At 36.7% G+C, this 13,462-nt stretch overlaps 1 protein-coding gene across 10 annotated transcripts in view; it reads left to right on the top strand.

Annotated features, from left to right (window-relative positions):
- THRB (thyroid hormone receptor beta) overlaps positions 1-13,462 on the top strand; it is a 175,545-nt gene that overhangs the window by 134,798 nt on the left and 27,285 nt on the right. Inside the window, exon 1 of one of the 10 annotated variants that reach the window (XM_026057257.1) lies at positions 7,483-7,829. The exons of the other annotated variants lie outside the window; for them this stretch is intronic. Coding sequence (XP_025913042.1) covers positions 7,502-7,829 — 328 coding nt within the window. The 5' untranslated portion in view covers positions 7,483-7,501. Of the gene's footprint in view, positions 1-7,482; positions 7,830-13,462 lie in introns of those variants that run through there. 10 annotated transcript variants of the gene reach the window in all.

Here is a 13,462-nt window from a genome sequence, read left to right as displayed (position 1 = left end):
TCTATTCCTGTAGACCTTTAAAAATTTTTTTCTCTCTCTCTCTTTTATGGTCTTGATAAGCTCATCAAAAATCCTTGCTTTTGAATCTGGACTTCTTAAATAAAGTATATCCTTGATATACTAAAAATGCAGACAGAGTAAAGCATTCTTTTAGTACTTTCAGGAAGCTCCTCTCTCACCTGTGACTATGTTGTTTTGCTTTTCCTTCTTTGTTATTATTAATCATCACTCAAAGCCTTAATAAGTGTCCATATAGAACACATATAAATGAAACTTTATGTTCTGAATATTCTCTACCTCAGTAGTCAGGAGAATTGACCATTTTCTTTCTAATAGGTTTTTTGTTTGTTCATGTCAGAGTAGCACTGAAAAAAATTCATTTTAAGAATCACAGTTGCTTAGGTGTTAGCACAAATTTAGTGTTGAAGTCATTTTTATTCCATTTGAAACTGGGATAAATAGTTCTTCATTGTTCTTTGCCCCCCAAAATAAATACTGCATATTGGGAGGGAAGGACTACAAGTTGTTTTCTTTTACTTAAGTCTTGCATCACTCCAGGAAAACAGATTACAGTGTCAGGAAGGATATCACCTCATGAAAAAGTTAAACTGGTCTAAGTACTGGTCTATTTAGTTGCTCTTTACCTCAGAGTGCCTCTTTGCTAACAGATGTCAGGTGTTGATCACTTTAACGTCTTACAAGGCTGTCCAGACAGTTCCACCCAAGAGTCTGTTAATCAGGTTGTGTCGAGCTACGTTAGCTAGCTTTCGGCTGTTTTATTTTTGAACAAATGGAACTTTTTCCCTTAAAGTTCCCACGTGGGGCTCGGGGAGGGAGCAACTTGGAAAAAGTACATATTTTAAGTATTGGCAGTTACTTCTCGAGAGATAAGCCATCTAATTACCGGCTGTCTGCTAACAGGGTCTTCCAGTTATGAGCCATGGGGGGACTTAACAAATTGGGTTGTCTGGGTCACAGGTCTATAATCGTGCTTGCCAATATTTGTTCAGAGATGGTCTTAAAAGTTGTCAAACACGATTCAAGGATTTGTTAGCCAGTTTGTTGGCAAACCTCTCAAGGAACAAATTCTTTCTGACAAGACACTGCTACCTACATATGTCGTGAATGATAGGAAATAGTGAAGGAAAAAGGCAAGATAAAACCCTGGAAGATTCACGCTCATGAAAGAGCAAATTCTGTTCTCTGTAAACCAAATTTATTCARGGTGTCAAATATTATAAGGGAGGGCTGGGTTTGTAGTGAATCTGAACATTTAAATATAAACTATGACACTCTCTGTTATCCAAACAGACTAATGAGTCTGAAGTGTTTAAATAAAAGGCACATCACACTGGCATTTTATGAGTCACATGCAGATTTAGTGGAATGTCATAACCAAGGTACAGCAGGCTTTGCGGGAGAAGCAGGTTTAGAGAAGGGACTAACTCTCACATGTTGAGAAAAGCAGCATGCTGTTGTATAAACAAGACCTTCCTCAGGGTTACACTAGAGACAGCTAGTTTGACGTTTGCTGCATCTGTTTCAAACCCAAAGAAATGATTTTATGCCAGAAAGCTTTGCCTTTTTTTTTCCCTCAGCTGTAGCACTTGCTATAATAAACATATTATAGACAAAATGCCAATTTTTAACATCTTTGATTCCACTGAGAAATACTCCACGATCTGTCAAATGCTGTTGTAACTTTACTGCAGTAGAATTGCATAAATATAATTACTTCATAATTTAGGCACAATTAGAGTTTTTCAAAATAAGATGAATATTATATAGAGATGATTTTCTGTTCTTATACATGTTTGGTGTTATTTTGAAATTTCTTTCTTAGTTGAGTTTTCTCTCTTAGTTTAATCTATAACACTGTGCTATCCATGAGGGTCAGAGCTGATGTGATAAGCTGGTATCTAGATTCCTCAAACAAGTTTTTGCATGACTCATTGGATTATTTTGGAAGGATCATTTTGAGTCTGTTCTGATCGCAAGGCATAAAGTAAATGAGTAAGGTAATGCAAATATATACACTGACAGGAGATGGTAACTCATTATATCATATGGACATGGAGATAGCTATATCTGACAAATGATATGTATTGCAAAAGCCACATTAATACTTCTGCTGAGAGGCTGTTACAGTTTTCAGTGTATTGTCTTTATGATGCCCAGAGATATAGACTGTCTGGGATGCATTGCATATTATGTGGTCTGAGTGCTAAAAGTGCAAATTTGCCTTCTTCTTGAAGATCAATGATCTAATAATGTTTTTCCCCATAGCCTTCATGAGAAGTGGCAGACGGAGTGCATGCAAAGAGAAAGACTATAAATAGGAAAAATAAGAATTATTTTGTAACATGTAAAAATACGAGTGTACACAGTTGCTGGAAATCCTTGCAACTGCATGTTCAAATGTGCAAAACTCTTTTTGACTAAATACTGTATTTTTTCTCCATCTGTATGTATAAAGTGTAGACACAATCAACATAAAATCCTTCCATTTAGTCCTTCGAGCACTCTGCTCTGTCCTGTATAATTTGAATGCTCTGTAATACCTCCCACAGATAGATATTGCAGCACCTTTTAAAAGCARAACATAGGGGCCTTACCTGCAACATTGACGAAGCCAATGCCATAGACCAGAGGTGCACARTTTAGAAACAGCTGGGAGAATATAACTCTTCTGGGTCATATGCCATTTGCACAGTTGCACAAGTAGCAGATGTACACAACAGGAGTAGATTGTGTGGAGTAACACTACTTTCATGTGTGTCAGTGATCTGGGTTGTTCGAGGTATTGTGTCGAGAGGATCATCCAAATAGGAATACTGCTTTTTCTTAAAATTTCTGTGGGTTAGTTTTGTTATTTTTTTAATCTAGTTAAGTCACAGAAGAAGTTCAGCTTTGTGGGATGTTTGATTGTTTGCAATCAAAAATTTTAATCAGAGATTTTAAAACACGAGTCCAGGAAGAAGTGTATGTGCTATTATAAAGCAGTCTCCCTGCAGAAGTCTGGTTTCAAGTATTCAAGTCCTGACTGTAGTTCTGCTTCACTGGCTTCATTGCACTCACTGCTGATTTACACCGAGGTGGGTATTTCAAAACCTTTGGGGGATATTCAGAACTCCTGTTTAGCAAATAACCTTCTGTTCTTATAAAACAATAAACTGAAACCTCAGGCAGTGAAGGATGCAACCTTTGGATCCTCTTCTGCCTCCGTATCAGAATTTCTGTTTCATCACCGGCCTGTTTGTCCGCACCTGAAGTTTTATTCTGCCAGTGATTGATTTCCACATATTAGCACAGTCAAGTACTTGGGAACCACTGAAATTCCAAATGTGATACTGCAGTAGTGAAAGCAATGAAAGCTCAACATGGCATAATTCAAAGACTCCAATATTCAAGTCAGAATACAAGACTGAAACAAATTTTGTATATATTACTTTCTAGTCCGGTTTTGGACTTTAGGTGAAGATCCCATCTGACTGTCTTTTACCAGATGGTTTAATTCAAAGTGCTACAGGAAAGGGACCTGCAGGATTGGACCTTAAGAGATTCCACTAAAAATGTTCTAGGAATTTTTCAGTTTTAATAATGATGTTAAATCTTTGCAGTGTTTTTTGAACTGATTTGTTTCCAAGGGAACAACAATCTGCAGTGCTATAAACCTCTTTTGATGTTGGCGCATTATAGGTTAGAAAACCTCCTTCCCTGGCAGTGTTTATCATTCATYTTTTGTCAAAAAAGGCTCTCATCCACTTTGCTTTCTCATTCTCCTCAGTTTCTTGTAGATAATTTCCTTGTAACATTACAGTAATTCAGAGAAAAGTAGTACATATGACACATGTCTAAGCATTATTGACATAGGATTAGAAAACAAACAGTGTTTGAAGAATTGATCTTAGAACCAAAAAAAATTCACAGGCAATCCCATATCGTGATATCATCTCCGCCAGTGCCATGCTGGCTGCGACTGCTCTGTCTTCATATATTCTCAATTCTGTTTAGTTTTTGGATAACAAAAGTAAATCAAGTAAGTGGGAAAAAGAACCAGAGGAGAGAAAATTCTTAGGAATTTTGCCTCATCTGGCAGAACAAATCCACAAGGGGAAAAAGATCTGCTGAAAATTTCCAGCTTGGTTCCCAAAAGCTGTTTTGGGCAGTGTTGAGCACCCTGCCCTCGAAGCAGCCGGGCACTTTCTGGGGCAGCTCAGTGCTGCACAGGGAAGGGCTATACCCGATAGACATGGCTTTCGGTGAGGCTCCAGGTCCGGCTCGACGCGGGCAGGGCAGCTTCCCCGCAGGCACCAGACACCACGGCTGCTCACTGATCTCCACTGCAGCCTGGCTCTCCCTGGCTCTGTCTATTTCTGTTCCTCTTCCCTAGCTCTGGGCTCCATTAGTCTGCAAGATGTTCTTCATCAAATGGGCGATGTCATGTCTTTGTCATGTACCGCGTAAGTCTTCTCGAACATTGACCCCAGGGTACATCTACCATGGTGAATTTAGAGTCCTCTCATTGCTTGCAGTTGCCTTTCCAGCACTGGTGTCACCCTGGAGACTGGCATAGACCAAACTAGCTATTTTGCCCGAAGGTCGTGTATTCCTTTTTATTCTTCAATAAAAAAGGGTCTTAAACCAAATAAAAAACTGTAATGTGCTAGGCAATTGTGATCTGCTAAGTGAAAGTCAAATTTCTTGGATTAGACCACCTCCTGGTAAAAACATGTGGGTATTCTGCTCTGCTAACCTGTAAAATACTGCCTCGCCTTTATGCAGGATCTCRCATAAATTCCTGTTAGCTGCAGTGGAGATCATTTTGTGGTAAATGAAAACTCCACGTATTGTACATGTTGAATGTTTACTTTCTGGGGAGTTTGGAGAATTAAACTCAGCGCGTTATGATTTTGTAGGTATTACATTTGTATGTACTACAGTATTACCAACCAGTCACATAAATAGGTAGGGTTTGGGGGGTTCTATGTAAACAAGTATTGCAGAGTTTCTTAGGAAATCTATGTAAGTTCAAATCTTATTCTCACAGAAGTAAACTGTGATAAAAGCATAACATTAATTTAAAATATTTGTGAACTTATAAATCTTAAACAGAGAATGCACTTCTAAAAGCATTTCTGACAAATATTTGTCAATACTTTCTGACATGTGTTTTCAGTTTGTTATGATGACTTTTTTACATAAGGCTTTTTCTTCTCCTGGAAAATAAAAGAAAATAGGCTTTTTATCTCTGGACATATGAATAAATGTAGCTGATAAAAATGTAGTGCACAAGCAAATCACCATAGTTATAAAGGTTCTCAATAACTGAGCACTTACCTTGAGACACAGGCATGATTTTTATGAAGTGCTGAGCATCTGTTCTTGAAAAATCAGATCTTGCCTAAGACATGCTTTTTATCTCAGACAAAACTACTGTTTGGAAAATCTAGATCATAGACTTGAACTAAAATGAAAATTAACTTCTAATGTGTGCTTTATCACAATATATTTCACAATGTTATCTGTTGAGTAAGATCTTTGGTAAAAACAGCACTGAGAATGAAGGTTCATTTGTGTTTTACTTCTGAGATTTCAGTAAAAACTCTCTAAGTAATCTTAATGGAGTAAGTCGTTACTTTAAATGATGAGAGTGTTACTACACTCTCGGTGTGGTAAACTTCCAGAATGAACTTCCAGTTCATTCTGGAGATAACTTCATTGACTTCAGTAGAACTGATCTCAATAGAGATCATTTTGACTTAACAAATGCATTATTATTTTGTGAGTTACTAAGGGTGTGTTTTAGAGATGCTTCTTTTATAGTTAGGAAAACAAAAATAATCCAAGAGTAAAATGCAACTTCTCTGATGCTCAGAAGCAGTTACCCTGAGATCTCCTAACCTATATGCTGCATACTAATTGTCAATGCTCATTATTTAAAAAGGTTAGTTATGGTTGTGCATTGGAAAAAGGGAGAACATTTGTTTTTGGGCTCTTTAGAATAGTCTGAAATATTTAGTAATACCAGCTAGGGAGAAATATGTACATGTTCAGTGCTGATTCTTATGTGTTTCACAGAATTTTGAGGACCATTTGAGTTTATGTTCAGCTAGGTTGCTGGAGGTATACTTAAAAGTCTAGATGAAAAGGGGCCAACGTACAGGCAGTTTTGGCAATCTTGTGTATTGTTTAAAATGAGTGAAAGAACAAAATTAAGACTTCATTATTAAATCAGTAATTCTGCTTTCTAATAATAAGAACAGACATTAAAGAGTGATAACATCTTGTTACTGATTTCACAGGAGTTTTATCGTATTTATGCTGTGCCGCAAAAAAACCATACTTTAGCTAGTAAAAAAAAGGCAGCTAGTGTAGTATTGAAAAATCCTTTAGAAAAAAAATAATGGGTGATCAAACACAATATATGAACCACATTAATGTTTGGGGTGTGTTAAGCAATTACAGGATCATATAGTATTTGTTTTAATGGCATTGAAATGTACATAGCTCATATGTGAGCCAAACTAAGCAAGAAAACCTCCTTCCTGTGCTCAGGTTGTTGTTGCAAAAAATACTTTTAGAAAAGTACTTCATTACTGAAACATAAAAGATCATGAAACAAAATAGCAAAACAATTAGTTTATTGGTAATAGTTAAGCAGTGTCCTTTTTGCTGATTAAGTCAAATTATTTTGAAGTTTCCCACCTGTTGAACTAAATAGAAATTATCTCCCCAAATCACTGAAGTTTAAAAAAGCTGCTTTCCTGTAAATGCATTAACAGGCAGTAGGGAGGATATGTGTGGAAGACTGGGGAGATTCATGCATGTAGTTCTATAAAACAAAATCAATAAAGTCRATGACAGATTAAGTTGCTAAATTTTGTAAAACTAGACTACTGTTTGGGTCATCAACACAGCGCTATTGGATTTTCTATGGTTCAATGCTGAAAAACAGCATTATTGATTTTAGGATTTTCAGTGTATCCCCTCTGGGAGTTCTTAAGCAGTCTTTATAATGCTTCACACTTAAGTTGACAACTACAGTGACATAACTGTGTCCTCGCCTTAGTAATCATTTTCTAATCATATTGCAAAAGGCTGGAAATGGTTTATAAAACAATTATTGCAGACAAACAGTGGAACAGGAGGTTGTCGGGACGCTGCTCCTTTGTCTGGTGGCTGTTGCTACCTGCCTGCCATCTTCCTGTGGAATTAACTTACAGTCACAGATTAAGACCTTTGACTGTCATAAATCTGCTTCCCAATATGTTTGACTGGCAGGGGAGTTCACAAGCCATCCCGATATAAATAGGATTTTAGCACATCAGGTGCTGCTCCAAAGTAGAACTGGCTGTTTTGCAGTCGACTTTGGTGGTGTTGTATATTCATTGCTCCTTTCCCATTCCATGTGTATGCATGCCTGTGTGTGTGTGTGTATGTGTGTGTGTGTGTGTGTGTGTGTGTGTGTGTAAAGTAGGAGCTGAGATAGGGTAACAAAATGAACTGCTGTATGCAAGAAATATGTGAAGTGCACCCAGCTGCTGGGAGCAATTGCTACATGCAGTCCAGTAATTATTGCACATATATCGAAGATAATCAGGGTTACAGCAGTTGTGATGCTCAGGTCCTGCACAGTAACAACATATATATGGAACAGGCCTGGGCGGTGAATCAGCCTTATACCTGTAGTTACCCTGGAAACGTGTTTAAAAGCGAGTACTCTGACATGGACATGGCCCTGAATCAGTACAACCAACCTGAATATTTCACCGAAGAAAAACCTACTTTTTCTCAAGTGCAGTCGCCATCGTACTCTCAGAAGAAAGGTAGGGGCAATTTATTTAAATACCAAAAAAAACTATGTTTTTGTTTTTGTTTTGCTTTAAACTTGCAGTTGCATCAGTTGGCTCAGATACATCTTTGAATGTGAAGGCTGCCTGTTCAAAATTGAAAGCAGCAGTAACATAGGTTGCTAGGTGATTGTAAGGTTTTCTGTGAACAATGAGGATTTCCAAGCACTTTTTCTTAATCTATAAAAGACATTTGCAAATATATTGCTTGTTTTCTGCTTTTTGTGGCTATTGAGTTCATTTACTGTACATCTAGATAAAAAAGTTTCTCTTCTGAAATGTCGTCAGTATATATTCTTCAGCTTTAATCTGTGTTTTCTACTTACATACAAACAATTTGTGTGAGTCCTCATTATCACTAAATGTGAATTCTCTTTACTCAGTAACTCAGCCTCAGGCAAAATATTTTGAAAATAGAACTGCAATTATGTATGGGAAAAAGGTTACATTTAATAGAGTTACTCTCTTTTAAATGAAAACTGTGTCGTTTCTGATTATGCAAAGCAAAAAAGACAGGACATTCAAGAATATAGCTATGCAATAAAGATTCTTCTGGAGCCGAAAAGTTCATCTAATCAATATGTTTGTGAGAGCTAATTAGAGTGTAGTATCTGTTCCCTTAGAATTAAATCATTGCTTGTTTTCAGAATTTCTTCCTCTGCTTTCAAGTAAGCAGCGCAGGTATCACTTCTCAAAAAGAGCCCAAAATGCTAACAACCACTTGAAAATGTTTTCAGTGTTACTTGTTCTGAAGTCAGACAAGTGAACTGGCACATGTAGAGCATATATTCTCCATAAAAGTATATTCCTTTAAAGTCACTTAAATAAAGAACAAAAATACAGAGTCTGTTCTACCTATATAATATCATTTTTCTGTTAAGACCAAATTTCCTGTTTGCAGTTATTCAGAAACAAAATGAATCCGATTTAACTAGCTAGATAGAGAACGACACCATTTACTGTTTTTAAAGTGGCTTTGTAGTCAAGAGTAGCCTGTTTAAACATATTAATAACACGGAAAACTGAAATATTTTCCTTTGTGCAGGAAATATTCATTAACACCTGGTGCAATAAAACTGTACGTTCAGTAGAAAGTGTCTTGATTTGATACTTTGAACAGTATTTCATAATAAAGGAAATATCAGAAAAATAATCCTGCACTAGGAAGCTGTAGAGAACATGATTAAGTTGTAGACTAAATGTAGTTGTGCATAATGTGCATTTTTGTATTTTGTAGCATTCTAAAGTCTTTTTTAGGCTAATTTTATATTATTGTGTTTTAACCAATAAATTTATAACTCTTCATAGACTTTTCCCATGTGTCATTTTGATAAAAAACTGCTACACAGGATTAACTTAAAGAAGATAGAGGCTTACTATTGCAAAGACTATTGCAAAGGAATATATATTTCATAATGTGAAAGAATCTTAAATGATAATTGCTGTACCTAGGTCAGAGCTTTAAATGAGTTATTTCAGTACTCAGACATCTGATACATTTAATGCCCTGTTTACAGTTTTCTGCTTGTTTTGTTGAAAGAATACAGGGTTATTTTTAAAAATTGCTTATCTGCTCATGTTTTCTACTACCTCAGTTTCACTTCAAATTTGCAGAGAATTTTGTTGGAAGCAGTTGCTCGAGCACACTATTAATTGATCTTTCACAGAGACTGAGCAAGGTTCTTTCGGCCTCTTTACAGCTGTGATTACTGTGATAATCAATAAAAAGTTGCGTCCCTTCTGTCAAACCTTTGCAAATGCTGAATTTGTTAAGCAGAATAAATCTAAAGTGTGTGATGTGCATCTTCTCTCTCTCTCTCTTTTTTTTTTTAATTTCCATCTTTTAACCAAGCTATCATAAAACTAATGAATCTTTTAATCCTGTCCCAAGAACAGAAGACTCTGTACAGGGCATGTGTGCCTATATTGATCCAGAATTGATTTGGGGGGGGGAAGAGGGAGTTTTTTAGAGAAGCCTTGGTAATAGCCCATTGAAGCAAAATTAAGTCCCTGAGCAGGTGTCCATGAGGAGTCTTGATTGTTGCAATTGGTATTTCTGTTAGTCCCCTGAAACTTGTAATAATCTCAATGCCATTCATGCTGTTCAAATCAGACTGTACTTTACAGTAACACATGGAGGTTCTTCGTGTCAAAACTTCTAGTTTCTAAATGGTCAAAATCTTCTTTAGTTTCCCCTCTGGGAAGATAAAAACATCATTTTATGTGCTGAGAAAAGCTAATGTTTATGAAGGGGAGTTTAATTACTTCTGTATCTATATGTCACTTTGAGAGAATTAAGGAAATAACGAGAACTGAAGACCCAGATGATGTGAGTGTTGCTAAAGGGAAAAAAACAGTACCTAGAAAGTATAGCCAGATGTTCAAAAATATAAGAAAACACTTAAGCTGCTCCAGATATAACTGTACACTAAAAAATATTATTTCTTGATTTTCAGTTACAAATTCTGATGAAAGACTTGAATATTCAAGGGAAAAAACTATGCTCCAGAAAAGCAGGGATGGAAGTGTGGTTTTAGTTTTGCATCTTGTTGTTCTGCATCTTCTGTGCTGTACTATACACTATTAAAAGACAGGAGCACAACATTCATACAAGAGCTTACTATTTTATTAAGGAAGTATCTCTGGATCCTGATCCTAACTTAAAAAAATGACAGCCAGATATACTTTGTCTTCTGCATGAGGCTGTCAAATCTAGTGGGCAGAACAGGGCTGATGGTCATGAGAAGGGGGTGCTGTTCCCGGGTGTGTCCCAGAGAGCTTGCACCTGTGTTTTTTCCCCGCACTGCCTCGCAGTGAGCTTGCAGTGGGGTGCRCTGGAAGAATGGTGCTCCTTCGGAGGAGCCCGTGACCTGTTTGCCTTGCATAGATGCTGAGTGCTGGACAAAAGTGTCCTTTCATCTCCTTGTGCCGTCAGTATGGGGAGGAAGAGTACCCAAGGACACTGCAGTCCAGAAACTACTGAAGAAACAGTTACAGAGGTCCAGAAACCTCGGTATCCCTCTACTGGGTATGTGTGCAGAGTTGTCGCCATTTGGACAACATAGGAAGTAGGTCTGCAAAATTAAGGCTTTGGCTGGAGGTCGCTTCCCTTTGTATAGCCATTTCACAGACAGAGTTAACTGTAAAATGCGCACTGATGTCTATAAAATTAGGCTTTACCCCCAGGCTCTATGGAGGTGGACCTCCCTAAGTAACTAAAAGCTGCCCCCAGAAGTAAGAGTTTGCAGGTTTCCTGAGTCACGCTACGGCAGTGCAAGATACTCAAACCTATTTATCTCTTTTTTTCCCTAGATTTAAGGTGAGGTTAAGGCCGTGTTTTTAAGGGCCCTTGGTATGGTAGGTGAATGGGGCTTTGAAACTTATTATTGTTATTATTGTTATTATTATTATTATTATTATTATTGTAATTGTAATTGTCATTATTATTTTCCCTTATATTTTCTCAGACAATTTACATGCAGCTAAGAATACATAGTGTATAATTGCTAAGGTATGCTAGTGAATTAGTCCAAGCTGAGTTCTCAGCAGTGTGAAAACATTAGAGTATTTTCTGAATAGCTAAGAAAATACAACATGGAGTTTATGTCAAAATGTCTTCTTATCAGAGCAGTGAGTGTAAATTGAGCATATACTCAAATATATATATATATATATATATATACATACACTCATATATACAAAGGAAACTGATTATTTGTCATCTTTGACCTTTGCAGAAGTGTAGCCCCCAGTAGGGTAACAGTTACCTTTTGTCTTAAAAAATGATTATTTTTTGTAGAAGGTGCTTTTGACTACCCATTTAAGGAGATAGCTGTAATCGTCTTATTCAGCAAATCAACATGCATTTGGAGTTATATCTGTTTCATTTTTAATAAAAATTTTGCCAGTGGAAAAAGTGTTTTCAGCTCCTTTACTGTAGCCATTGTAGAAACAAATGAAGGATGGGAGAGTGAGCAAGGTCCTACTTGGCTTTTGCATCAGCAATAAAACTGATGTTCAATAAGACTTAGATTTCTAAGTGAGTAAGTTACTTGTGATACTAAGGCATGTTCTCTGAAAATATTTAAATACTTTTGAAAATGTTATGTCCAAAAAGCAGAATCCTTGATATTGGTCATGAATGAATGAGAAAAATCGCATGGTCTGACTCTTGAGCATTACCTACAGTAGTGTATTTTGTGCAGGTAATGGATGAAGTACACTAGAGATCACAGCAGTTTAAATGATAATGCAGGTTGGGCTAAAATGTTTTCAAGAACATTTGTGCCAAATGCAGCATCCCAGTAAGGATTCTGACTCAGCCCAAGGATTTTGGGTTAACACAGAAAAGTCAGAGTGGGAAAAGCAGCTCTAAAGTGTTCTAAATCCTGTCTTTGCAGAATTTCTTGCCAAATTTTAGTTATTTCATAAATCAAAGAAAGTCAAAAATCAAAACTGTGGACAAGTAGTCAGCTAACAAGAAATGTGTGAATCTGTTTAACAACATTCTGCATGCTTCCAGACTTGATGGAGAAAAAACAATTTTTCTCAGTGGGAGTAATCCTATCACTGTTTTTGTATTGGAAAGATTTATTACAAAAAGATTAAATTAATGTTCTAATGTAGCAAAATCAGTGGCAAAGGAACAAGAATGGAGTATACTTTTTCTGACTCAGCTCTGTGCTTTGTCCAATAAAGCACTATTTAAACTTTTTTACTATGTATTTTTAAACAAATGTATCAAGGATGACATCCGGATGATTCTTGTAATTTTTTTATAGTTTGCAATGAGTTACGGTGTGTCTATTAAATCAGTAGAACAACAGTATGAATTTTCTTTTCAGTTCTAATACAGTTCAGAATTCTCAAAGTAGTAATTAATTTATTTTTTTTTCCATTTTCATACTCCCATGTATAGCAAACAGTACCAGCTTACTGATTAAATCCTAAACTTCTTATTTTATTGACGTCTGTAGTCATGCAAGTCATACAAGATAGGGAAAGAAGGATTTCAGGATATATCTTTAGTACATTACCCTGTGCCAAAGCACAATAAAAATGTGCCAAAATACTGAATAATGGTCTTAAAACACAAGTGTTCCTGTGAAATAGCAAAAATGCCATTTTCTGATTGCAATAAGTCTAAGTTGTATCAGAAACAAGCTGATAAGTAACATCTGGTACGTAGACATAATTTTTTTGAGTCCATGTCACACGCCCCTATTCTGTAGTCAGATACAGTTTGGGTCCCAGAATTTTTTAAGGTGTGGTTTAATCCCTAAACTAATATTACAGTGTCCGATACATTCGTGCAGGTCTGGGTATGTAACATCCCTGCGACAGTACTTTGCAATAACATAACTGCAATTTGTTATTCAGTTTTCTCAAACTTTCTTTTTAAGTGTGTGCCAGGTTCAGAATGAAAAACAGTATCATTTTTCAGGAAAACATTTGCTTGTGAGTTGCAGAGTACTTTTTGTGTAGGGCAGAAAGCTCGCAGTGGGGAGGAGGGAATTTGGGAAGAGTCGGCATGGCCACTTTACAAGACCACCTTTAAAAGACGCCGTCCCTTGTAACCGCAGCACAACCTGTCTGCACAACAGGCAGTC

The sequence above is a fragment of the Apteryx rowi genome, unplaced genomic scaffold (genome assembly GCF_003343035.1).
Source record: "Apteryx rowi isolate R43461 unplaced genomic scaffold, aptRow1 scaffold_138, whole genome shotgun sequence".
Taxonomy (NCBI): Eukaryota; Metazoa; Chordata; class Aves; order Apterygiformes; family Apterygidae; genus Apteryx; species Apteryx rowi.
Note: the sequence above shows the minus strand (reverse complement) of the source record. Positions and strands in the feature narration are given on the sequence as shown.